General features: G+C 44.4%; 1 protein-coding gene across 2 annotated transcripts; it reads left to right on the plus strand.

The window, feature by feature from the left end:
* Positions 1 to 662: 662 nt before the first annotated feature.
* Positions 663 to 26,469, plus strand: YIPF7 (Yip1 domain family member 7). 2 transcript variants are annotated; one of them, XM_081209106.1, is made up of 6 exons: positions 663 to 762; positions 2,695 to 2,811; positions 5,778 to 5,944; positions 11,431 to 11,576; positions 19,363 to 19,544; positions 23,553 to 26,469. In XM_081209106.1, the coding sequence occupies exons 2-6, from the start codon at positions 2,696 to 2,698 to the stop codon at positions 23,713 to 23,715; spliced, it is 774 nt and encodes a 257-aa protein (XP_081065232.1). In that variant the 5' UTR covers positions 663 to 762; position 2,695; the 3' UTR covers positions 23,716 to 26,469. The 2 variants fall into 2 exon arrangements, with proteins under 2 accessions (XP_081065232.1, XP_081065231.1); XM_081209105.1 differs by having other exon boundaries at positions 711 to 808.
* The last annotated feature ends 1,378 nt before the right edge of the window (positions 26,470 to 27,847 follow it).

Below are 27,847 nucleotides of genomic sequence, written 5' to 3' on the forward strand. Positions count from 1 at the left end.
ATCAGAAGGTCGGCGGTTTGAATCCCCGTGATGGGGTGAGCTCCCGTTGCTCGGTCCCTGCTCCTGCCAAGCTAGCAGTTCCAAAGCACGTCAAAGTGCAAGTAGATAAATAGGTACCACTCCGGCAGGAAGGTAAATGGCATTTCCGTGCGCTGCTCTGGTTTGCCAGAAGCGGCTTAGTCATGCTGTTCACATGACCCAGAAGCTGTACGCTGGCTCCCTCGGCCAATAAAGCGAGATGAGCGCCGCAACCCCAGAGTTGGTCACGACTGGACCTTATGGTCAGGTGTCCCTTTACCTTTACCTTTACCTTATGGATGTAGAACCTGACTGTCTGTCTGTCTCCAGGCACTGTGGTCATCTGCTAGGAAATTCTCTGGGTAGACATCTATAGGATTGTTTTGTCAGCCACTTGAACAGAAGGCAGAAGTTTAGAAAAAGTGTCCCGTCCCCTGTGAAGGTCAAGCCACAACACCAAAGAACCTTTTTTTGTGCAATGTCCTTCTCTGGGACCCGCTAGGCAAAGCGGGTTTTTAAAATTACTATTCAAAGACCAAAAATACTGTTTTAAAGTAAAGAGCCTTGTCTACTTTCTGGTAAATTTATTAGCTCTGTTACCAGACAAATCATGTTGGAAATAATGTCCATGGCACTGAAAGTCTTTCTGTCATGCATCTGTTGGAAAGCCAAATTTAGGACTTTATAAATAGCTCAAGATCACCCTGCTGAAGACACCAGAAGGCTTGGCTCGTTTCTCTGCATGTAAGCTGAATCTATAGTAGGGAATTTTCATCGACGGTAGGAAGAGGTATGGGCCTTCAGTTTTAAATGTTTAGAAGGAGTAGTTCTAAGTCCCAGCTGTGCACTTTTTAGACACACTCAAGTAATTGATAGCAACAGCTTGGCTTTTGTTTTGGGTGGGAGTTTTTTTTGGGGGGAGGGGTACGTCTGAGAAATATTAAAGGCATTTTAAAGCATTAAAATTGTACTGACAATTAAATTAGAAAATATATTCCAGGGTTGCTTTAAGAATTATTATGTACTTACATAATTTTATGTGCACATAATTTATAGAAAATGTCACATTTCTAATAAAAAACCCTAATTTACTAGACTTATTAAAAATAAATCAGATTTTCTTCTAAATTTGGAAACATGAATGATTTGTTAACTAGCAGGAAAGAGAGTTGCTATATGGCATAGTTGTTGTGCTAAGTATTTTTGATAAATGAAGGCATCAGCCTGAAGCAGATTGATTTGATTATAGGATATCAATCAGCACTTGTAAATACAAAATGCATTCTGTGTTGTTTTTTTAAAAAGAACTCCCAATGAAATACTGATCACATTTTAAAGTTTTTCTTAGAAAGTTGTTCCTGCATCGGTTTATGTTTTCTTTGACTTTATTCATTGATAGAGTGAGGATGAGAAGTCGCTGGACTACAATTCCCATCATCTGTTGCAATTTGCCCTCCTGGCTATGGCTGATGGGATTTGGAGTCCAACAACATCTGGAGGAACTACGTGTTCCCTACGCCTGATTTAGAGGCCTAGATGGACATTCTCTAGCCCTCAACTGGTCTAGGAGCAGATACAGGGCTGGTGGGTGAATCACTCACAACCCTTTCCCACCTCCCTATTGCCCCATTACACACATCCTAAACCTGCTGGTACCATATCAGCAAGAAAACAGGATGACATGGACATTTGCCCCTATTCAGGATGGCAGCTCTTATTTTTTGTTTTGTTTCGTTAGGATGCAATCCCGTACCCACTTCCTGGAGGGTAAGCCCTAATTAACTCAGTGGCACTTCTGACTAGAGAGCCACAGCTAAATGGAAAACAAGTGGACTCTATAAGTCCTTCCACCTCCCCTCTCCTAGACAACCTTACAGTCATACCTTGGTTCTCAAACATAATCCTTTCCTGAAGTCCATTTGACTTCCGAAAACCAAGGCGCGGCTTCCGATTGGCTGCAAGACCTTCCTGAAGCCAATAGGAAGCTGCGTCGGATGTTTGGCTTCCAAAAAAGTTCACAAACCGGAACACCCACTTCTGGGTTTGCGGCATTTGAGAGCCAAAACGTATGAGTACGAAGGTGTTTGAGAACCAAGGTACAACTGCGTATCTTATCTGGCGGACCTCAATAGTCTCCTTTCACAAGTTAAGGGCTCAATTCTGGCCCATGAATCAGTAGCAAGTAGAGATGGCATTGATGACAAGTCTTTATTGTTGGCTTCTTTCTCCTACCTGCAGAATAAACTCTATTTTCCATTAACTTGTTTAATATTTTTTTAAAGAGTGGGGGGAAGCTCTAAGCTGGCAGCTAGGGCCAGGGGCCATCCCCATAAATTGTAGTGCTAAGTTAACTATGAAAAAATATACGGTATATACTTTACGGAGTCTACACATAGTAAATTGAATGCCAGTTTCACTAGCATTCCTACAGAGAAAAATACCTCTCTGCTGTGCCCATGATTTTATAGACTTGCTATAGAATGCAATAGTTTAGCAGCAGCATCATTTGGATTCACTGTAAAATTAATGGAAGAAATGCTTTTAATTCCAGAGAAAATGCCCAGTATATCAGTAATCCTGGATATCTAGCTTCTGTTCCAAAAGGCACACGTATCAAACATTTGCCGTATTTCCGATTACATTGTTGCTAAAGTAACCTGTTTTCCTTCTCTTCAGTATGTCAAACTTTGAGCAATTTGATATAGATTTTTACCAGTCAGATTACATCGCTGAAAACCAAGAGCAAGGTTATAGCGGGCCTGAACCCCCTGGAAATGAGTATGGAAGCAAACAGTAAGTGCTTGAAATAGAACAAATTTACTGATTTAATTTTAACATTGCATTTCAATTGCAATTAATAACACAATTTAATTGGTTCCCCCCCCCCTTTTGTTAAAAATGTGTTCCAGCCTTGAGAATTTTATGAGGCGTATCAGTTGGCTGCACTTATAATAAAACTAAAAACATTAAAATGTATGCTTAGGGTACTTTACAGTCCCTTTACCTAAAAAAAGAAGAAGTAATAACACAGATTTAGAACAAGATCCCACCAATAGTTTTTCAATATTAATCCCCATGTTTCTTGAACACAGTTGTAGCAATCTTTTTCCTTCCTTCCTTCCTTCCTTCCTTCCTTCCTTCCTTCCTTCCTTCCTTCCTTCCTTCTTTCTTTCTTTCTTTCTTTCTTTCTTTCTTCTTTCTCTCTTTCTTTCCTCCTTTCCCCCTTCCTTCCCTCCTTCCTTTCTCTTCCTTTCTTCCTTCCTTCCCTTCCTTCCTTCCTTCCTTCCTTCCTTCCTTCATTCCTTTCCTCCTTTCCTCCTTCCTTCCTTCCCTCCTTGCTTTTCCTTCCTTCCTTCCTTCCTTCCTTCCTTCCTTCCTTCCTTCTTTCTTTCTTTCTTTCTTTTTCTTTCTCTCTTTCCTCCTTTCCCCCTTCCTTCCTTCCCTCCTTCCTTTCTCTTCCTTTCTTCCCTTCCTTCCTTCCTTCCTTCCTTCCTTCCCTCCTTTCCTCCTTCCTTCCTTCCCTCCTTGCTTTTCCTTCCTTCCTTCCTTCCTTCCTTCCTTCCTTCCTTCCTTCCTTCCTTCCTTCCTTCCTTCCTTTCCTTCTTTCTTCCCTTCCTTCCTTCCTTCCTTTCTTTCTTTCTTTCTTTCTTTCTTTCTTTCTTTCTTTCTTTTTGAAAAGATGCTGCTTCCCATTTCATGCATTCCGAGGCCAACATGACACATTCTCCAATTTCCAAATGCTACAGAAAGTGCATCTTTTTCATGGGCTGGCTCGCCTATGAGCCGTGGTGAGGTGGCTGTCTTAGGGCAGCAGGCTCACTGGCAATTGCCACAGCTGGGTGCTCGCTGCCTCCTCTTGCTCCTCCTCCGCTGCTGCAGCCATGGTCCCCGACACTCTGCTGGTGGTTGGGCCACAGTGTGGGTCACGGCAAGGGGCCATGGCTGCAGCACGTGACACAGCCACAGCAGTGGAGGAGCAAGAGGCAGAGAGCGCCAAGCAGACCAGAGCACTGGGTACCTGGCAGGGTTGAGTGGCGGCCGCCCAGCCATGATGAGGAGCAGGAGGAACTGGCAGGGCACAGTGAGGAGCGGAGCGCACAGAGGTTTTACTGAGGGCCTTCTGGTGGTTCCCTCACTGCGAGAAGTGAAGTTACAGGGAATCAGGCAGAGGGCCTTGTCGGTAGTGGCACCCGCCCTGTGGAACGCCCTCCCGTCAGATGTTGAGGAAATAAACAACTACAGTGGTACCTCAGGTTAAGTACTTAATTCGTTCCGGAGGTCCATACTTAACCTGAAACTGTTCTTAACCTGAAGCACCACTTTAGCTAATGAGGCCTCCTGCTGCCGCCGCACAGCCAGAGCACGATTTCTGTTCTCATCCTGAAGCAAAGTTCTTAACCTGAAGCACTATTTCTGGGTTAGCGGTGTCTGTAATCTGAAGCGTATGTAACCTGAGGTACCACTGTATCTGACTTTTAGAAGACATCTGAAGGCAGCTCTCTTTAGGGAAGCTTTTAATATTTGATGAATCATTTTATTTTATTTTATTTTTCCAAATATTTTATTGAGTTTTATCAGTAAGGAAATTCAGAAAATACAAAAACAGAAAAATACAAAGTTACAAAATACAAAAATACAAACATTAAACACAAAAAAGAGAAAAGAAAGGAAAAAAAGAAAAGACACATAAAGAAAAAAAACTCCCTCTTTTTTAATTTCTCATCTTTAGTTAACTTATTTTCCTGACTTCCTCACGCCTCCCTTTTTTGTATCCCTTTTTAAAAAAATTGGTTCAGCAATTCCAGTTTAGTTTATCTATTATCAATCCCATCTTACATTTTACCTTGTTGCTAGAACCCCTTCAATTCATTTCAACATCATCAGCATTCAAAAATTTTGGAGTGTTTCTGTAAATAAGTTTTAAATTTCCTCCAATCTTCTTCCACCAACTCTTCTCCCTGGTCTCGGATTCTGCCAGTCATTTCCGCCATTTCCATATAGTCTATTAATTGCGTTTGCCATTCTTCCAGAGTGGGTAGATCTTGTGTCTTCCAATGCTTTGTGATGAGAGTTCTTGCTGCTGCTGTAGCGTACATAAAGAAAGTTCTATCCTTCTTTGGCACCAATTGGCCGACTATGCCCAGGAGAAAGGCCTCTGGTTTCTTCAGGAAGGTATATTTAAATACCTTTTTCATTTCATTATAAATCATCTCCCAGAAAGCCTTAATCTTTGGGCACGTCCACCAAAGTTGAAAGAATGTACCTTCAGTTTCTTTACATTTCCAACATTTATTATCGGGCAAATGATATATTTTTGCAAGCTTGACTGGAGTCATGTACCACCTATACATCATTTTCATAATATTCTCTTTTAGGGCATTACATGTCGTAAATTTAATCCCGGTGGGATTATTGTATTTTAATATTTTGCTGGAAGCCACCCAGAGTGGTTGGGAAACCCAGCCAGATGGGTGGGGTATAAATAAATTATTTGCTTCTGTGCATGCCCAGATGCTGAAAATCGCTTCTGCACAGGTGCGATTTTCGGCATCTGGGCATGCACAGACGCAATTTCCGGCGTTGCGCTGTGCAGGTCCGGCTCACGGAGGATCTCCACGGGAGTGATCCGGCCCATGCCCGGCAAGCCTTGCCGACCCCTGGTTAGACCCAATTCATACTTCACTGTTTTGAGGAAGACGCCCTTTCACTCCAGTAGCCAGTGCTTTTGACTCCTGTTCCCCATGTTGTCTTCTTTGTAGAGGTTGGGCAGTTGCCTCGCCACCGCCAGATGCATTCGCTTCTCCAGAAAGGGCTTCATCTTCTCAGCAGTACACAGGCCAGATTTTTCAACCGGCGTTTACCTCAGAGTTCCCGCCTAACAGCGCTTACCCTGACAGCTTTGATGAAGAACCGCCTTTGCTAGAAGGTATGGAATTAAAACACTTAATTACACTTTCCCCATGTTCTGGCGGCTTATATGTGGAGCGGAATCCCTTAATACTCATCGCAAATTTCTGTGGTGTCAAGGAAGTGATTTATTTTCCTTCCCTATAATATTACTAACAAGAACTTGTCTAAATGAGGGGTGGAACTCGTCTGAGGCTGGGGAAACGACCTGCCTGGAATATTACCCTTTTTCTGGCTTCCCAACTAGGGAAGGCAACATTTCTTCACACAACAACGCACAGTGATCCTTCCTAAAGCCGGCCCTGTCATTGGGCAAAGCGTGGCCTCAGGCAGCAGATGCTCAAGGGCTGGGAGTTGTGTCCAGGTAGTGTTAGATGAGAGTGTTGTGTGTGCCACTTGAGCTGCCCTGCACCCCTTAACCTATTCGGCTGCCCTCAGGTGTGATGGAAGATGCTATCCTGTTAGCAATGTTAAAAGGTAAGGGTAAAGGGACCCCTTGACCATTAGGTCCAGTCGTGACTGACTCTGGGGTTGCAGGGCTCATCTCGCTTTATTGGCCGAGGGAGCCGGCGTACAGCTTCCGGGTCATGACTAAGCCACTTCTGGCGAACCAGAGCAGCGCACGGAAATGCCGTTTACCTTCCCGCCAGATCAGTACCTATTTATCTACTTGCACTTTGACGTGCTTTCGAACTGCTAGGTGGGCAGGAGCAGGGACCGAGCAATGGGAGCTTACCCTGTTGTGGGGATTCGAACCGCCAACCTTCTGATCGGCAAAGTCCTAGGCTCTGTAGTTAAAGCACAGTTCAAATGGCACTTTCTTTGACTTGTGCATGTGGACTGGTGCCAAGGGAGCATCTTGTATTTCACCTCCAGCAGTTGAAAATGTTTTTGGCCAGCTCTGACCCTCTACACCAGGGGTCAGCAAACTTTTTCAGCAGGGGGCCGGTCCACTGTCCCTCAGACCTTGTAGAGGGCCAGACTATTTTTTGGGGGCGGGGGGAATGAACGAATTCCTATGCCCCACAAATAACCCAGAGGTGCATTGTAAACAAAAGCACACATTCTACTCATGTAAAAACACGATGATTCCTGGACCATCCACGGGCCGGATTTAGAAGGCAATTGGGCCGGATCCGGCCCCCCGGGCCTTAGTTTGCCTACCCATGCTCTACACCGCTTGCAGGCCAGAAGCCAGACTTTACTCCATTCCTTGACACCATTTTGGCACCTTCTTTCATGTTAAAATTAAGCAGCAGATCACTTGTTCTTAATAGACATTTCATAATGTCCGAAATATCAAACTATAAATTGCAATTAAAACTCCCTTTCTTATAAATGAATAAATGTAAGCAAGAGAAAAGTTTATCGATGTTTGGTATGTGTTAACTTACCACACACACACACACACGTTTTCAGTTGCTCTGTGCCCAGAATAGTAATTTAACTGATCACAGTACAGTCAAAATCCTAGGTAAAAAGTATGTTTAAAAGCAATATTCAATCTTAGGCTATCAAATCAGAAACTTGGGGTTGGGGGGGGGGAGAGCTTTGTTTAATTTGTTGTCTTGCATTTGTAACACAGACACATGTTTATATTTGAAAGGGCAGCACTACAATTTGCATGGAAAATAAAGGTGATAACTCATTTTTATGGCACATACATCATGTACTTTACTGCCTCTAGATGACAGCATCACAATAAATTTCGTATTCAGATTTCATAGCATTGCCTTTCCCTCTATATTTATATTGCATAATCAGATATCATGTTAAGGTACCTATAATTAATAAACACTTGTTATAATCTTGTTTACATATCTAGTAATAAATTTGCCGGCTTTTTTTAAAAAATAAAGGCAGCGTATTCCAAGGCAAAACTTGATAAATTTCCTATAACTATAACATACCATAGATTACCATAACAACATCAACTGTGTTAGATTTAAATAATGAAAAAGGTTAAAAAATCTGTACATGAAATACCTAGTGGAAATATTTGCATCTCATTCTGATGTACTGGGAACTGTAATTTACACACACACCCCAGAGCTATAATTCCCAGCACCCTTAAACTGCAGTTCTCAGTATACTTTTTTGGTGGGGAGCGGGATGTGTTTTGAATGTGCTTTGATTGTGTATTTTCACTCCATAGGACTCCCCTGTTAGAGTCTAGCCTTTTCCCATATATTTAAATAATGCACAGTATTTATCTCCATTTGATCCCTAAGAGGACAAAATTGATGCTTTTGAATTATGGTGCTGGAGGAGACTCTTGAGAGTCCCATGGACTACAAGAAGATCAAACCTACCCATTCTGAAGGAAATTAGCCCTGAGTCCTCAGTGGAAGGACAGATCCTGAAGCTGAGGCTCCAATACTTTGGCCACCTCGTGAGAAGAGAAGACTCCCTGGAAAAGACCCTGATGTTGGGAAAGATGGAGGGCACAAGGAGAAGGGGACGACAGAGGACGAGATGGTTGGACAGTGTTCTCGAAGCTACCAGCATGAGTTTGACCAAACTGTGGGAGGCAGTGGAAGACAGGAGTGCCTGGCGTGCTCAGGTCCGTGGGGTCACGAAGAGTCGGACACGACTAAATGACTAAACAACAAGATCTTTTATTGTTTCTCTGCTTATTGGGTGCTAGCGTAGGAGGGATCAGATTCCCCGAAACCTGACAGAAAGTTCCATCACCCCCCAGCCAATATGGCCAATGGCCAAGGAACATAGGAATTGTAGTCCACACCCAGGGACCCAAGGCTGGGAAGCTGCCTAAGAGGAACCTCCAGGGAGGAACGCAAGTGGCTTAAACCAGTGTTTCCCAACCTTGGGCCTCCAGCTGTTTTTGGACTACAACTCCCATCATCCCTAGCTAGCAAGACCAATGGCCAGGGATGATGGGAATTGTAGTTTAAAAACAGCTGGAGGCCCAAGGTTCGGAAACACTGGCTTAAACGATCTCCAAATTCTATCCTTGCAATCTTATTAGGAAGAGAGACAGTGGCTTGTTCATAGATGGTTCATGAGTTTGCGGGGTCCTTAGTTCTGACTGGACCATGCCCCTCCCCCCGTACTTTTGGCACCCAAACTCCACACACACACCCCACAGACCGTTGGTCAATTGCCGACACTCTACTGAACAATTCCTCTGCCTGTTGTAGAAATTGCTGTGTGCTGAGCTTTACGATTTTTAATTGTATTTTTATCGCTTCTTTTATTTCTTAAATTGTGTTTTATTGTATTACAATTTGCAGCCCGTCGGATTCAAATTGTAAAGCAATAAAATACAATGTTGAAAAATAAAAAATAAAATAAGCAATAAAGCACAGTTAAAAGCCACTGTGAATATTTAGTGTGCACATGCTACAGGCCATCAGAACGAAGCTCGCTGACCATGGCTGATCCCACAGACCACGATTTGGGAACCACTGACTGTGAGCCACCCTGACTGTGAAAATGTCAGAAGCAAAATGCTATTTTTGCTGGGAGCTTGGGTAATTTCACACATTTCTGCTGCCTCTGTTGCTTCACATCTTTCCAAGCAAGCTGGCTAGGAGAATTTCTGATCCACCACCGGAGTTTGGCATAGCAATTAGAAATACATTTGTAAACTTCAGGTTGTTGTTGTTGTTGTTAAATAAGGCTTTCCTAGGTGCCACGTAAAACATGTCTCTGTCTTACAAATGCACAGGCATTTTCCTGGCCATCTCACCCAAAATGACTGCAAAAAAGGTTCCACTTGCCTCTTTCTCAGAGGCCAGGTGTTGGACAAGAAGATGGAGGGTGATGAGGTTTTGTGAGGGGCTGGCGGGGGCCTTTCTGAGCCCAGGAACACTTGTCCATTGCCCAATCTAGCCAACCGCTGAATTTAAGCCTACTGTGAAGGATATCTGGTTCTGCCTGCTTCTCTCACCACCACCCCCACCAACCCCCCCCCCCACATTTTGCTTAACACAAAGACAGAATGCTTAGACAGGGCTAGAGTGTTTCACCCTCTTTGTGCTTTCTGCGGTTTGTGAAGCTTTAAGGCAGCCCTGAGGCTTTGAGAGCAGCCCAGTTTGGCATAGGATGCCTTGTAGAATACTTGCTTCAACTCAGAAGAGCCCAGAATCTCTCCAAATCTGCCTGATTCAGCTCAGAATTCATCCAAGCCTTCCCCCCCTCCCAAAAAAGCTGAGAGGTTTCCAATGTTTGCAGCCGACAGGCTGCATTCGGCTTGTTGGATCACTAGTAAAACAGGCCTTTTAATAGTATAAGCTTAATATTCATACAATGCTACGTTTGACTGTGTCGTATTTAAAATGCTATGCAGAGAGGTTTGCATTAGGCATGAGGTGTTTGTCTTTAGCAAATGCGGCAAGGAGAGTGTTTAAGGCTAATTGATGGCTCGTCCCAGAAACCCAAGCAGAGATCTCTCACAGCAAAAAGATGAAACCTGAGAACTCAGTGTCTTAGTCAATCGCGGGAGCCAGCAGGAGTATCAGAGATAGTGAACAAGCAAGATGGTTGCATAGGATCTCGTTACAGAGAGAGGAAAGTTATTGAACTGTATTAATGACTGAAAAGAAGATCAGACCGCATTCCTTGCTTATTTACAAGCAATGTGTTATTTTGTATTTTGTACTGTTCATTTGTAACTGTTTCAAGACTGTTCTGCGGTAAAGCTATGGAACTCATTATTGTGGTGAAGAGCAAATTCATTTCTGCTCTGAACAAGGTCTGGATAAGGGATTCCGTTTGCAATGACTCTGACAAAGCCTACATCACTGAATCCTGAAAGCCACCTACTCTGAAGCGAGGTGCCCTATACAGCCACTTTCTTACCTGTCAAAATTGGCAATTGGCTTATGAAAACAAAGCAGTATATTCTTGTACAATGGGATTGTAAGGGCAGCTCATTAATCAAATTAATAAAAGTAGCATGGATATAAAGAGCATATCCATCAATATTCACATTGGAATATGTCCGATTTCATACATGTATTGTGTCAGGTGCAAGAGAAACAGAGCATGCAATGAAGGCTGTTGCACCCAGGTACTGCTTGTGAACTTTTCAGAAGTCTCTGTTGACTGCAGGAACAAAATACTGAACTACATGGGTCATTGGCCTGATTCAACAGGGCTATTCCTGTCAGTGAAGTTATTCAGGACTCTTTCTCTCTGACACTCTCTCTCTCTCTCTCTCTCTCTCTCTCTCTCTCTCTCTCTGTGTGTGTGTGTGTGTGTGTGTGTGTGAGAGAGAGAGAGAGAGAGAGAGAGAGAGAGAGAGAGAGAGAAGCAAAGCCATTTGAGGACAGTGCTGGCATCTGGTTCACATAGTTTTCCTTTGCCTAACTGAGTAATCAATACTTCCAAATTAAGTCTTGGCTACAACGCATGCATCATTAGAATAATTTGCCTACAGCCAACCGACTGTTTTGTTATTCTAAAGCGAGCCATTGCAGTGAGGTTTTTCATTTAGGGTGATTAACCATTTTGAAACTTCTTCCCCCTCCTCTGTTGCAGAGCTGGGGATCAACTTCGATCACATCTGGCAAAAAACATTAACCGTCCTCAACCCAATGAAGCCAGCAGATGGCAGCATCATGAATGAGACGGACCTGACAGGGCCTATGGTTTTCTGCCTGGCGCTTGGAGCGATGCTGCTACTGGTACGGTATAGTGCAAACTGCAGCTGTTCTCACAGCAATATCCTCAGTAGAAAGGCAAACGACTTTGGGCTTTGTAGGGAGAAGGAGCCCGATTAAAAGCCCCATGTGCTAAGGAATGTCGAAAGCAACAGTGACTCATCTGCTAGGAAGCTAGGCTTGTGGCTGCACCCTGCTCAAGTGAGCTGCTTCTGATCAATGGTCAGGGATGATAGGAGGTCATGTGCGAGAGCCACAGACTTCCTATCGCTGGGATAGTGGGAAAGGACACCTGAACGCAGCACCTACAGCTATCTAACCAACTTAATTGATGAACTGAAAGCTTTCTCAGCTGCCTTGTGTGGTTGTGCCCTCCCCAGGCACCTTCCATTATATAAAGCGCAACACACTGAACTTGAAATCTTCCGAGCCACTCAGACGTGATGCAGCTGCTGTGCTTCTTGACCTGTTCAAAAAGGGCTTCTTGCAACTGGGAGAGGAAAGCGGCTAAGAGCATCACTAAATAGGGCTGTCAGTATATGAACTAGGTACCAACGGAAGAGAGACAACAACCCAACCCATTTTTTAAAAAATAAAAATTAGGTAGTTATCTGAAACTACCTTATGGGGACATTTCCCTTTAAAAGTTGTCAGCAGCGCTTTTGCTTAGAACACTATATGTTTTGCTAATGATGTGATTAATAACAATAATAGTCATTTTCTTATTTATAACCTGCCCATCTGGCTTGGTTTCCCCAGCCTCTCTGGGCAGCTCCCAGCAAAAAAAATGAAAACACGATAAAACATCAAACTTTGAAAACTTCCCTAAACATTACGTACCACAAAACGTGCATGCGGGTGGCGCTGTGGTCTAAACCACTGAGCCTCTTGGGCTTGCCAATCAGAAGGTTGGCGGTTCAAATCCACGTGACGGGGTGAGTTCTTATTGCTCTGTCCCAGCTCCTGCCAGCCTAGCAGTTTGAAAGCATGCCAGTGCAAGTAGATAAATAGGTACCACTTCGGCAAGAAGGTAAACAGTGTTTCTGTGCAATCTGGTTTCTGTCACGGTGTCCCGTTGCGCCAGAAGCAGTTTAGTCATGCTGGCCACATGACCCGGAAAGCTGTCTGTGGACAAACGCCGGCTCCCTTGGCCTGAAAACGAGATGAGCGCCGCAACCCCATAATCGCCTTTGACTGGACTTAACCATCCAGGGGTCTTTTACCTTTACCTTTTTTTGCATGTTAGGGTGCCAGGTCGTTAGGTTCAGCCCAATTTCACACACAGCTGCATGTGAGACTGCTGTGTACAGTGGTACCTCGGGTTACATATGCTTCAGGTTACATACGCTTCAGGTTACAGACTCCGCTAACCCAGAAATAGTACCGCGGGTTAAGAACTTTGCTTCAGGATGAGAACAAAAATTGTGTTCCAGCAGCGTGGCAGCAGCGGGAGGCCCCATTAGCTAAAGTGGCGCTTCAGGTTAAGAACTGTTTCAGGTTAAGAACGGACCTCTGGAACGAAATAAGTTCTTAACCTGAGGTACCACTGTATATGTGTACGATTCTTCCATAGCCGCCCTCCACGGGGTCTTAAGATGGGAGAGAAAAGGAGGCAGAGATGTAGCCTGGCCAGTCCCATTTTAGAATTCATTTGCGCATGTTTACTCTCTGCGCCTGCCAAAGAAGAACACTTTTGTCCGTGATTCTGCCTGTGGCTTACCAGCATCTGATGACTTCTGCTTTCTGATTCACTCGGGGCCTGACCCTGCTAAGGTGCCAGAACATTTGAAACAAAAAGTTGGCAACTCTTTTAAACAGCTGCTGGATCAGCACCAATTAGCAGGTTAGAATGTTCATTCCCATGTGATGAAAACCTTCGGTGCGCTGAGTTCTGGAGATCAAGCTGTTATTAAAGGCCGGAGACCAGGCTGCATTTTTTCCTCCTCATTAAGCAAAGCTCCCGGCGAAGGGATGGAGTTAAATGAGAGGAGCCAACTTAGTTCTTTCCAGTTGTCATTGGATCTCCAACTCTTTTAGGCCCCATACAGTGTGGACCAGTGGTCAGGGATGATGGGAGCTGTAGCCAAACCATCTCTGGAAGGTAGGACATTTGCTACCCCTGGAGTCGAAGACATGGTGGTTGCGCCCCTTGAAAAATGTATGCATCATCTCCTGCTGATAACCCAAGAACAGTGGTGCCTCGCAAGACGAAATTAATTCGTTCCGTGATTTTTTTCGTCTTGCGAAACACGGTGTCGGGAAAGTTTTGGAAAAGCTTCAAAAATCACCAAAGTCTTTAAAAACCTCAAAAAAGGCTACCACACCGCATTCTATGAGTTGCTCCTCGAAGTCAAGTCACAACTGTATTAACAGTGTTAAGAAAAAGGAAACAAACTTGCAAGACGTTTCCGTCTTGCGAAGCAAGCCCATAGGGAAAATCGTCTTGCGAAGCAGCTCAAAAAACAAAAAACTCTTTCGTCTAGCGAGTTTTTTGTCTTGCGAGGCATTCGTCTTGCGAGGTACCACTGTAATGGCTATTATTTGTTGCATCCACCATATAGAAAATAAACCAAGGAAAGTTGATACACCTGTAGGACCTTCAAGTCTTTTTGGTACTGAAAGTACACCTTTGAACTCCATATCCTTGCCATGCACAAATAGAAGTCATTTCACAAATCCATGTGACATGTTGGTTGTAACCTTGCTGAAGGAACAGAACTACAATTTTTCACCCCACCAATTGGCACACCTTGCCAGCAGGTTGAGTTTATGGCGCACAGGTGAGGGCCTGTTTTTGTTTAGATGCAATTATTATTATTATTATTATTATTATTATTATTATTATTATTATTAATTATTATTTATACCCTGTCCATCTGGCTGGGTTTCCCTAGCCACTCTAGGCAGCTTCCAACAAAATATTAAAAATACATTAAAATATCATTAAAAACTTCCCTAAACAGGGCTGCTTTCAGATGTCTTCTAAAAGTCAGATAGTTGTTTATTTTCTTGACATCTGATGGGAGGGCATTCCACAGGGCAGGTGCCACTACCAAGAAGGCCCTCTGCCTGGTTCCCTGTAACTTCACTTCTCGCAGTGAGGGAACCGCCAGAAGGCCTATTTCCACTGCAGTTTTCTTTTGTCTCTTTTGGTCAGCCTTGCCGAATTCCACCTGAGCGATGATTATGGCACTCCTAGAAATGAGTCCACATTTACCATTTTGGGGTTTTTTTTACATGTAGCTGAGAACATTCAGAAATTTACCGGGAGGATAGTGTCATTATGCAGTCTAGTCACTAGGTGGCACTGGACTTAGATGTAGCTGTGCAGATTCAGGAGTTTCCTGTGCTCCGTTTACAAAACAAAAAGCATGGTTGGCTACCTTTCTGACTGGTGTATCCTTTAAGCTCCATGACACCTACCGTTGTATGGTGCTGGCATTCATGTGGTGGTTTGGTTATATAAATTGGCATAGGCTGGCTAGGAATTACTGGTGGCGTGTGCAAAAAGAGTGGGGTAAATCAGCTCGGAGGAAACCTGCCATCTACAGCATTGCCACTCATCCCAGGAACACTCCTGCTACTGCTGCTGAAGAAGCTATCGTCTATGGTATATATTGCAAAGATAGCAAGAAGGGAATTAGTAGCAGTACAAGAGGAAATGAACCACCCTAAGGAGGACAGTCACATGTACCATAGGGGAAAGGGCTGTAGCTCAATGGTGGAGCACTTGCTTTCAATGCAGAAGGTCCCAAATATCCGGGTAGGCCTGGGAGATCCCTCTTTGTGAAACTGTGGAGAGCCACTACCAATCAATGTAGACAATACTAAGCTAGATCAAACAGCTTCCTTTGTTCCAGAATTGTGGATACTGGTGAACACAGATAAAGGGACAAAGACAAAGAGCCTTGTACCGTCACACCATTAAGAATGGCCTTGTTTAGTCGTTTAGTCGTGTCCAACTCTTTGTGACCCCATGGACCAGAGCACTCCAGGCAATCCTGTCTTCCACTGCCTCCCGCAGTTTGGTCAAACTCATGCTGGTAGCTTCGAGAACACTGTCCAACCATCTCGTCCTCTGTCGTCCCCTTCTCCTTGTGCCCTCCATCTTTCCCAACATCAGGGTCTTTTCCAGGGAGTCTTCTCTTCTCATGAGGTGGCCAAAGTACTGGAGCCTCAGCTTCAGGATCTGTCCTTCCAGTGAGCACTCAGGGCTGATTTCCTTCAGAATGGCCTTAGCAGTTCTCAACCTGTGGGTCCCCAGATGTTGTTGGACTACATCTCCCATCATCCCTGAGCTCTGGCCTTGCTAGCTAGGGGTGATGGGAGTTGTACTTCAACAACATCTGGGGACCCACAGGTTGAGAAAGGCTGCCTTAGGTTGTATCTACCCCTGCAGGGACTCAGTTGGACTGGTCCATTATAATGCTAAAAATGTGTTATAAAAATATGACACCAGAGGGCGCTGTGGAGCAGTGATCCATCATCAATGGCAAAATGCTTTGGGAGCTATATTTTTTAATAACTTTTTAATAGCGTTTTTCATATCTCTGTAGATCCTGCCCAGATGTGTGGAACCTTTGGCCCTCCAGATGTCGATGAACTACAGCTTCCATCGTCCTTGGCCATTGGCCATACTTGCAAGAGTTGATGGGAGTTGTAGTTCAGCGATTTCTGGAGGACCAAAGGTTCCACACATCTGTTCTACCGCCTGAAACAGAGACCTAAAAGACACCGAGCAGCCTTGAGCAGTTGGTGCGTTGGGACTGAATGACATTCAGATTTCCAGATTGCTGGTTTCTGTGTCAATTTCTGGCAAAATCTCTCTCGGAGAGGCTTGAACATATTTCTTCTTGGTCTGTATTTCAGGCAGTTTGAGGGATGGCAAGTTTTTCCAGGCCAAAGTTGCCATCTGTGGGCTAAGTCATAAAAGGTTAGATCTGAGAAAATAATGTGTGTTCTGTGTACATAAACCTCATCAGGAATATTAAGTTCCAAAGCAGTGAATTCCCCCCACCCCACGAACAAGCCTCTAATGAAAGTCAAGGAGATAGAAACACGCGTGGGACATGGGAAATGGGAAGATAATTTGACTTCATCTGTTCTAGCTTCATTTCCCTCCTCTCCTCCCCAACTACCCCCTTCCCTTTCTTATTGCACCAAAACCTTCCTCCTCCGCCAAGCAGTATATCAAAGAGAGTTTTCATTTAGCCACTATCTTGCTGTCTTCTGCCTCTGGCGCAAGCAATTTGTTAATCTTAGATTAAGCTGCTAAGTATGGCTGTGTCAATTAATCAAACGCTCTGGAACAAACAAGTTAAAATATTAGCTGATTATTGCTGGCATTGTGTTTATGCGCGGCATCTGCAGGAAATATTGCAGATCAAACCTCCCTGCCCAAATTGAAAATGCTAAACCTATTGAAAACCTTTAATGACTATTGAGGTTGCTGATAGTAATCTGTTACACTAATGGCATTATATACCCACAGTATGTCAGCAGCAGTTGGGGGAGTGCTGGAAATATGAGTGTTGGAAAAGCCAGTGGCCCGTTAATTCTCTTTCAGAGATAAAAGTGTCTTCTCAAATTGCCACGACAGTCCTTGTTACGGAGTCGATAGCTATTAACATGCTGTCCCATGTGGGTCTCCTCACGTGTCAGTCCCATTGAGTTCAATGGGAATTAATCCCAGGTAAGGCGGGTGGCGCTGTGGGTTAAACCACAGAGCCTAGGACTTGCCAATCAGAAGGTCGGTGGTTCAAATCCCTGTGACGAGGTGAACTCCCATTGCTTGGTCCCTGCTCCTGCCAACCTAGCAGTTCGAAAGCACGTCAAAGTGCAAGTAGATAAATAGGTACCACTCCGGCGGGAAGTAAACGCCGGTTCTGTGTGCTGCTCTGGTTCGCCAGAAGCGGCTTAGTCATGCTGGCCACATGACCCGGAAGCTGTACGCCGGCTCCCTCAGCCAATAAAGCGAGATGAGCGCCACAACCCCAGAGTCGGTCACGACTGGACCTAACGGCCAGGGGTCCCTTTACCTTTACTTTTTAAGGATGTGTAGGATTGCACCCTAAAAGGAGGGGGGGAATGATAACTGGGTGAAGCAAAGGAAGAAGAAGAAAAGTGTCACGAAAAGGTCAGCGGTCATTGATAGGTTAATGCAGCGGCAACTGCTTTTTGGCTGCAATATTAAGGGAAGAAATCACAATTGTACTATTGGTGCCATTAGCTTGGAGAGTATCACTGAAACTTTCTAGGTATTCCTTTGCTTACAATGGCCAAGCGCACGTACTCAGACTCATTTTGTGGATTCAGTTACGTAAGTTTTGTACTTTTTCATGAAGAGGTATGCATAGGCGCCGACTCCATGGGGCTTGAGGGGGCCCGAGCCCCCTCAAAAATTCGTTTGGGGGGGCTCTGCCCCCCCAATAATCTCCGGCGCCCCTCCAGCAGAGCGCCATCGCCGCCCCTCCCCCAGCCCAAAATGCACAGCGTCGGGCTGCATGCCTCCTGCCCTCCCTCCCGAGCAAAAGCTCCACCCAATTTCCTCCGGAGCTGATTAATAGGCGCAGCACGCTCTCCCCTATTCGCTCACGAGGAGGCGGCGCCACTTTATATGCATATTCATGAGCTTATTTATTATTCATGAGCTTTCCCCCCCCCCCCCAATATTTTTTATAAGTCCGCGTCCCTGGAGGTATGATGTATCTTTGCTGCAACAGAAAGGTGCACCCAGATGTTGAACACTTTCCAGAACGCTCAGTATGGAGAAAATAAAAAAGAATGGGTGCAAGCCAGCAAGGTCAGCAATAACTAGACCCTGGTTCTTACTGGAGTGGTAAGCTCCATTACATCAGACCGCAGGCCTTTATGGCAGGGAAAACCTTCCACGTAGAAAACTAGATGTTGGGATGGAAGGAAGGGTCTTGCATAGCTGACTCCCTGGTGTGTTGGCTTTCCATGTGGAAGGAATTGTGTTACAGGTCAATTATATCTCAGGGTACTGCCAGATACTCTGTTTGGTGAGCATTCGCCTGTGTTTGCAGAGAGATTAGACAATGTTGGCTATTGGATGAGCCACCATCCTGATCTGTTTGCACACAAAAATGCGGGGAGTTTAGATTACATCTGCTATTTATTGAGCGCTCGTTCTGATTTGTTTGTGGGAAGCTTAGATGATAATAATAATAATAATAATAATAATAATAATAATAATAATAATAACAACAACAACAACAACAACAACAACAACAATGATTATGATTATTAATGATGTTGTGTCAAATGAAATGTTGCCCCACACTTTCCAGCGCATTTCCCTCATCATCAATGCGTCTCTTAAGGATGCAGAGCCAGTGTGGTGTAGTGGTTAAGAGCGGTGGACTCGTAATCTGGTGAACCGGGTTCGCGTCTCCGCTCCTCCGCATGCAACTGCTGGGTGACCTTGAGCTAGTCACACTTCTCTGAAGTCTCTCAGCCCCACTCACCTCACAGAGTCTTTGTTGTGGGGGAGGAAGGGAAAGGAGAATGTTAGCCACTTTGAGACTCCTTCAGGTAGTGATAAAGCGGGATATCAAATCCAAACTCTCCTCCTCCTCCTTCTCTTCCTCCTTCTCCTCCTCCTCCTCCTCCTCCTCCTCCTCCTCCTCCTCCTCCTCTGTTCCTTTTTTTGGGTGGGATTCAATCACATAACAGCAAATTCTACCCCCATTGTCTCCATGGCTTGGCAGAAAGGAAGACCTTCCACTTCTTTTCCGGCTGATCTACCATTTGTATGGTGATCCCCTCCTCTCTTTCTTCATTTCTACAGGCGGGAAAAGTCCACTTTGGCTACGTTTACGGCATGAGTGCTATTGGTTGCACAGCAATCCATGCTTTGCTCAGCCTGATGAGCCTCACAAGTGTTTCCTATGGCTGTGTAGCGAGTGTGCTAGGCTACTGCCTGCTGCCCATGGTGATCCTATCAACCTACGCGGTCTTTTTCTCCCTACAGTAAGTATGAAGTTTCATCTCAAATGCTGGCAGGTTGCTTTGAATGATAAGGAAGGGGTAATGTGAGCTTCACTGAGACAGAGGACACCAGGAAATAGCAAGAAAGGATAAGAGAAGCAATGGGGAAACAGAGAGTTATGGGAATTGCTTTGCTGGATCTGTTTAGGTTAGCAAGCTTTTTTCCATTTGCGGCCAGCCAAATTTATTCTAGATACTCAGATCATGGTGGTGACAGGTACCCTCTAGGGCCTGGCAAGACAGAGGGCCAGTGTGGTGTAGTGGTTAAGAGCGGTAGTCTCGTAATCCGGTGAACCGGGTTCGCGTCTCCGCTCCTCCACATGCAGCTGCTGGGTGACCTTGGGCTAGTCGCACTTCTTTGAAGTCTCTCAGCCCCACTCACCTCACAGAGTCTTTGTTGTGGGGGAGGAAGGGAAAGGAGAATGTTAGCCGCTTTGAGACTCCTTCAGGTAGTGATAAAGCGGGATATCAAATCCAAACTCTTCTTCTTCTTCTACCTAGGGTTAAAGACGCTTCAGGTTACAGACGCTTCAGGTTACAGGCTCCGCTAACCCAGAAATAGTACCTCGGGTTAAGAACTTTGCTTCAGGATGAGAACAGAAATCGTGCGGCGGTGGCACGGCAGCAGCGGGAGGGCCCATTGGCTAAAGTGGTACCTCAGGTTAAGAACAGTTTCAGGTTAAGAACGGACCTCCAGAACGAATTAAGTTCTTAACCCGAGGTACTACTGTATCTGATTTTCAACATTGTGATATATCACCAGCTAAACATCGCAATATAACGACATATCACAGTGTCTGAAATAAAGATGGAGCTATGTAGAGGCATTGGCTGGCTTCGCAGTTTTCCCTGCATTGTGATTTTTGCACACACACACACACACACACACACACACCAGGCTTTGTGATACACTGGTACCTTGGTTGTCAAACGGCTTGGCTCCCGAACAAATCGGCTCTCGAGTGCTGCAAATGCAGGAGTGTTCCAGTTTGTGGACATTTTTTGGAAGCTGAACGTCCGACGCGGCTTCCGATTGAGTGCAGGAAACTCCCGCAGCCAGTCAGTAGCCACGCCTTGGTTTTTGAATGGTTTCAGGAGTCGTAGGGACTCCCGGAACGGACTAAGTTCGAGAACCAAGGTGCCACTGTATATTGCCAGATCAAAATATATGAAACCAATATAACAATATGAATTTCAAGCCGGTTTTGGACAATATATTGATATATCGCCCAGCCCTGGTACCCTCTGCTGCCTCTTCCCAGCACACAATGTGGTACACTGCCTCTGTAAAGGAAGGTTTAATTTTGCTTCCATAGCCAACAGATGAAGCCAGGTAATTAAATCTGGCTTGTATCACCTGTTCAGGGCTCTGGCCCAGGTTAGGATACGATTGTGGGGAATGTTTTGCTGGTGACCACCTGCTTTCTTCCAACCCTAATCAATGATGGAACAGTCGGAGCTGCAAAAGCAGCTCTGGATAAACTGCAGCCAGGAAATGGAACAGAAAAAATCCCATTGATTCATTTTACAAAGCAGCAGTTGCATCTAAGTACATTTTGCTGCTGTTGGACGTGGTTGTTGTTGCTTTTTTATCGCACTGAGTTTCCTCCCTACTCCACTGAGCAGCTAAAGTCTGTCCTGGCAACAATCCATATACTAAAGCATTCTTCTTCCCTTATTATGGCAAACAGTGGTTTCACCATTAATTCTGTCTTGCCTTAGGGTTGCCATATGTCCTCTTTTTCCAGGATATGTCCTCTTTTTCCAGGACATGTCCTCTTTTTCATGGGTAGAGTTGTCATAGTGATTCATAGTTAAAAGGAGAAGTCAGCAAATGTGTTCTCTTTTTTGCTCTTCAAAACATGGCAACCCTAGCAGTCTCTACCGCAATATGCAGGGTTAATTGGTTAATGTATAAAGCACTGCATGCGTATTTTTAAAAACACCAACAGCAAAATGGGCTTACTCTGGAGAATTGCCAGACTTCATGGCAGACCTGTTGCCCATCTTAGAAAATGGCCAAATAAAATGTCCAGTGAACCCATCACAATTTAAACTATAAAATCCCTGTGGCTCCTCGCCGCCCCTTGTATGTCACTCTAAAGTTCCATGAACATCAGAATTAGGAAACTGGATCTAGCCCACTAGCTTTTCTCCCCCAGCCTGAATGGACCAAGTTTGACAGGTGGGTGGGACCACTCTCCTGTCAATCACCTGATGTTACAATGTCAGGCGACCCATTTTTGCCTGTGTAGATTTAGAATCAGGACTTTGGGTGTAGAGCTGGTGGGCGTGGCTTGGTTGAAATGGTCTCACAGGACAAACTGGGAGATCTGGTGGTTCTAATTGGGCCCACGGAACAGAAGTTCCGCCCCTCTGATGTACATAGATATATAGGTATAGATATATAAAGTAAGATAGGTAATGAAATAACACCTTGCATCTTTAGGCTCAACTTTCCTGTGAGCAGGAGAGGAAGAAAAAGCAAGGAAGACATCATTGGCACCATTCCTATCTATAGTGGCTTCTCTGTCAGCTGTCACATCACCTGTGCCCCTCACTGCAAAATATTTAAGGGCCCAAATAGACTTTTCCTTAAAAGTGTGATTTGTTTTCCGGGGTGGGGGGTAAGGGCAGGGACAGGGGTGAGGGGCGACTGGTAGGGAAGAGAGAAACAAATGGAAACCAAACAGAAGAAGAGTTTGGACTTGATATCCCGCCTTTCACTACCCTTTAAGGAGTCTCAAAGCGGCTAACAATCTCCTTTTCCTTTCCTCCCCCACAACAAACACTCTGTGAGGTGAGTGGGGCTGAGAGACTTCAGAGAAGTGTGGCTAGGCCAAGGACACCCAGCAGCTGAATGTGGAGAAGCGAACCTAGTTCACCAGATTACGAATCTACCGCTCTTAACCACTATACCACACTGGTTGTGTATCTCAAGAGAGCTATATTTTGAAGACAGAGAAGAACAGTAATGGAGGACCAAAAATGGTTAGTGACTGGAAATGAATTCTTTATCATTTTCATTTTCCCTTCCTTTGTTTCCTCAAGCTGCCCATTAGATACTGATGAAATTGCTGTAAGCCGCACTGGGGACAAGGGGATACGACGTAAATATAAGAACAAACAAATAGCTTGTTCCTGTAACAAGCTAACATGGTAGGCATATCATTATGACAGGATTCGGCCACATCATTCGTCATTCTCTCTGTCCGGAGAAAAGCACCAACTGAGAGCCAGTGTTAAGAGTGATAGACTCGTAATCTGGGGAACCAGGTTCGCTTCCCCGCTCCTCCACATGCAGCTGCTGGGTGACCTTGGGCCAGTCACACTTCTTTGAAGTCTCTCAGCCCCTCTCACCTCACAGAGTGTTTGTTGTGGGAGAGGAAGGGAAAGGAGAATGTTAGCCGCTTTGAGACTCCTTCGGGTAGTGATAAAGCGGGATATCAAATCCAAAGTCTTCTTCTTCAACAACAACAACTGTTTCTCTGCGGAGAGGGAGGGCAGCAGTTGCACGAGCAAATTCACAGCCCCTTTGCTAAGCTGCCGCTTCCAGCTGCCTCCACAAGTCCGTCAAATTGAGACAAAGCCAGCATCAGTTTGCAGGGCGGATGTGCCCGTTGCCCTAGATTGCACACTGCAAATATTACATCATGCACACATTTCTCTTTATCTGCTGCCAGCTTCTGGTTCGCTGCGGGATGAAAATGCTGCGGTTGTTTGTCTTACCAACCTAACAAACGAGATAGCAGCTGACTAATTTACTACTTGCTGCTTAGTCTTTTAAAGCTGCAAATTATGAAGCTGTTTTTCATCCGAAATGAAAAATGCCCTCCCGCCTGCTCCCCTCATCTTCTGTTTGTTTGGCTTGATGTTATATTGTCTTTGCCACTGGCCCTTGGCTATCAATGCATCCCTGATTAGGAAGGCTCTTGAAGTGTTTCTATTCTGCTCTTATTAACCAGCAGGGGGTTTTTTATGTTCTTGCAGGGGGTTTCTCGGAACTCTGCTAGCTCTCCTCATTATTGGATGGTGCAGCCTCTCAGCCTCCAAAATATTCACTTCCGCCTTGTCGATGGAAGGCCAGCAGTTTCTGGTTGCCTACCCCTGTGCTTTGCTCTATGGTCTCTTTGCACTCATGGCTATCTTCTGAGCTTTGGTCTCCAGGAAGACTGTGCTATCTTATCTCTACGTTGGACTGCAAAATCAGAACCATCTACAGATCTTTTTGAATGATTTAGAGGTTGCTCCCCAAAGCTCATGGTTTAGGGTTCGAATTCAGCCTGGAAAGCTTGCTGTATTGAGGGCACTAGCTCCTGGGGACCGGGCCTTTTTGGCCCCCCAATATTTTGGGGGTGAGGGCCAGCCCCCCAATGTCTAAAAAGTACAAAGGCAAATCGTGGCGCTGAGTGCGGTATGGTTCGAGTGGCCGGCTCCTTTTCTTCCTTCATTTCATTTTCATTTTACTTTTAATTTGTATACAGTGGAACCTCGGCTTACATACGCTTCAGGTTACATACGCTTCAGGTTACAGACTCTGCTAACCCAGAAATAGTGCTTCAGGTTAAGAACCTTGCTTCAGGATGAGAACAGAAATTGTGTGGCAGCGGCGTGGCAGCAGCAGGAGGCCCCATTAGCTAAAGTGGTGCTTCAGGTTAAGAACAGTTTCAGGTTAAGAACGGAACTCCAGAACGAATTAAGTACGTAACCAGAGGTACCACTGTACCACCCTTCTATATTTCTATATACAAGGTGGTTTATGGCAACAAAATATACAGCAAAGAACACACACCTTATCATAATCTGATCCATTACAAAAAGTCAGAATAAAACGTAACTTTAAAATGGAACAACTTAAATCAAATAAAATAATTTTCAAAAGAACTAGTAGAATATAATAGGAAAGAATAAAATTCAAGTCTCAAAACATCAGCAAATAATAATTAAGCAGAAATTCACTCTTAACAGCTGCAGTAAATAATGACTAAACTATGCTCTATAAAAATAACTGCAAGTCACAATGCATAAAATACCACAATACATACAAAACCATGTAAAAGGGTCAATTTGAGAAACAATTTGATTGTTTCCTTCCCGCAGAGGGGAAGGAGTGTCAAAGCAGTCTCCCCCCAGTGGCAGTGCTGCCGACCATTGAAACAGGATGGCCGCTGCATTTGGCTCCGCCCCCAGCTCCTTGCAGCGTTCTGATGTCACGCATGCAACGATGTCCGCCCCCAATCACCCTCACAAACTGGCCCCTCTGCTGTATTGTGAATTGAGCCTTGTTTCCTCCAGAAGTTTGCCCTTGGCTCAGAATATAATACGTTATTCTGACAAGGTTGCTTTGAAGGAAAACGTACATCAAGGTCTTTTACGTTAACCTCTTAACTCCCAGTGAAATGTCTGTTGATTGCAATGAAGTATGTGGCCCGAACACCTAACCCGTCTCTCTTTTACTTGGTGAATAATTGCTCTGTTCGGGCCAATTATCTTCATTTGTTTCTTGCAAACCTTTTATATATTTCCACTCCCACTTCTAGATCTGGAACCTGCTCCTGGATTTGTTTGTTTTGAGGTGGGGAAGGTTTTGAATTTCTAGCTGGTTCTCAGCCATGGCTGATGCTGGGAATTACATTTTCCAGAAGACTATGTGATCATCCACTTACAGATAGCCCTGTCACCACACCGTCATTTCCCAGTGGGAGAGAATTCTCAGAAAGCAGACAACAGTTCCCCCCACAAAAAAACCTTACTAATTACCAGGTCAATTCAGAATTGAGCTGAGCATTCACTCATTGCTATCTAGCTCATTCAACTCTTCATGATCATAATATCGATCTGAGGAACAGAATGTATAGAGTTTGGGGTGAGGGGTGGAGAGAAAGAATTGTGTCACATTAAACCCTCTTCATTATGTAATCATTTTTCAAATTAAAAAATGGAAAAGCAAAGACTGTATTCTTTGAAACCTCTGTAGTGATTGGCTAATATTATGGTGAACATGAGCCCTCTCTAGCCATTGGCTGAACTGCTTGAGTGCCACGGAATGTTTGTGACCATTCCAAATGCTCAGAATTAAGTGGGGAGAGGGAACTGCCAGCAGACAGTGTCTGGGGACATACTGGTCTATGAAGTTAATGGAAAAGGATGCTGCAATAAGAGTAACACTTACATCAACTACTATACCATGCCTGGCTGTGCACATATTCCTATTTTACTCTGCCATCCCACAGCTGGCATTAGCCACAATCCATATCGCTTCATCCATATCTGTGACGTTAGCCACAATATATATCCAGTCTGTCATTTCTTAAGAATTACAGTCGTACCTCGGAAGTCGAACGGAATCCTTTCGGAAGTCCGTTCGACTTCCAAAGCGTTCAGAAACCAAGGCACAGCTTCCGATTGGAACCTGCAGAACCTGCGTTGGATGTTTGGGTTCCAAAGAACATTCACAAACCGGAACACTCACTTCCAGGTTTGCGGCGTTCTGGAGCCAAAATGTTCGGCTTGCAAGGCATTTGACCTTGAAGGTACGAGTGTACTATATTTTAATGCATTTCACCCCAAAACCAGTTTCGAGCTGAATTGAGAAAAAAGGACAACCTAGCTGCATTTTAAGCTAGTAAGGTGTACACAGCTTGTGTTGTGAATATTGTCTGAGTTTGAGAGTAATATGTGAATAGTATACCCTGTGAGCATTTTCTGTAAATCAGTACACAGGGTAAGTGTGTGTACGTGAATAAGACAGTGTATGAGAGAGCGAAGAGGGAATGGGCAATGAAAAAGATTCTGCATACAGGAAAATTATGCTTTAATTTTTGGAGCTATCTACTTCTGTATTCACATTTAAATGTTTTCTGCTCTTCCCCTACCTAGCATGCATTAAATCCCATTACCGAAATTAGATTATATGATTTACATTTTATTTGTTTAATGGATGAAAATGAAATAAAACCAGGAAGGGGATGTTAATAATTACACAGGGAAAGCATTAAGCTGTAAATGTTTGCTTTTAAAAGCATTTTTGCTGAAACGACTTTTTTTTTTTTAAGGCACTGGAAAACTTTGCTTTAAAAACCCCCCAGGGAAAATAAAATAAAATGTATTTTATAGACGATGGGAAAGGCACATGTATGAATCCTGCAGTTCTAGGGACATGTCCACATATCTTGGGGTTTCCAATGCAATTTTCTTGTGTGCACCCAGGACTGAGGCCTGGCTGCTGTTCAGCAGAATGAGGCCAAATTTAGATGGGACCATGGTGGGGGTGAGGGCAGTAGATGGAGGTAGTAATTCATGTCTGGATGGTGCAGTAAGATGTCCCGGGCCAGGACTAGAGGACATTTTGGCTCCACTGGTTTGTTTGCATAGAACTGACCTCCCCGCCAGCTCTCCTCCCAGAAGGCAGCAACAGCTGGGAGGTCAGGTAATGGCTGCCACCCCATCCCATCTTCTGCTGCTGCCAAATTACATGGGCAAAACATGGAGTTTGCAATCTCCTTTTGCCATCTAAGTTTGACGCTGGCATCAAGAATGGAAAGGCAAATGTCTTCAGAAGAAGAAAAAAACCATGGAACGGAAAATGGCAAAGTTAAGCAGGGCTGGACATGAGAAACTGCAATTCCACATAGCCGCTGAATTTCACATACTGATTAGAAACTGAATCTTTTTCTCCAGACCTTCAGTTTTAAATTATCCAAACACAAGTTTGTCTTGGCACCTTGTACAAAGAGTTTATTCAAACATGAGAAATGTGTTTGTTTTTTAAATGGAATTATTATGATGCTGAAGGATTACATTATGGGACAGGACAACAGGAACATGTTATTAGAGCGCCACATGAGCTAACTGAATTTCAGCCCATTGGGTTGCTGTTTCTCTTTTTCAAGACAAATGGTTCTGTAAGCTCCATTGTACTGTACATAATGTACAGCAATGTTTGATTCCAAAATTGCCACTAAACTACCACCTGCTGTCACAGCAGAAACAACCCTTTGCAGAGCCAAGGTAATTCCTAAATATGTCTCGTGGAAGCCAGAATTTAATCTGAGCATGTAACGTACAAAGCTCACTCAGCCAGTCTATGGGGAAGGAATCGTCAACAAACAATACATCTGCAGCAAACCAACCACTTGAAGAATACAAAACAGAATAACGGGGAGCCAGTATACTGAGAGGGAAGAATTTAGAAGGGTGATTTTAACATTATAAAACCGAAGTTTTCCGACTTTGTCCTCCATCACTTAAGAAAGGACAATAGTATCTGGTTTATATGGGCTGGG

The sequence above is a fragment of the Podarcis bocagei genome (assembly GCF_964188305.1).
Source record: "Podarcis bocagei genome assembly, chromosome: 9".
Lineage (NCBI taxonomy): Eukaryota > Metazoa > Chordata > Lepidosauria > Squamata > Lacertidae > Podarcis > Podarcis bocagei.

Coding starts and splice junctions, on each gene's coding strand:
- YIPF7 (XM_081209106.1), top strand. CDS start 2,696: ATGTCAAACTTTGAGCAATTTGATATAGATTTTTACCAGTCAGATTAC. Junction 2,812..5,777: donor AATGAGTATGGAAGCAAACA/GTAAGTGCTTGA, acceptor TCTTCTTTGTAG/AGGTTGGGCAGTTGCCTCGC. Junction 5,945..11,430: donor AGAACCGCCTTTGCTAGAAG/GTATGGAATTAA, acceptor CCTCTGTTGCAG/AGCTGGGGATCAACTTCGAT.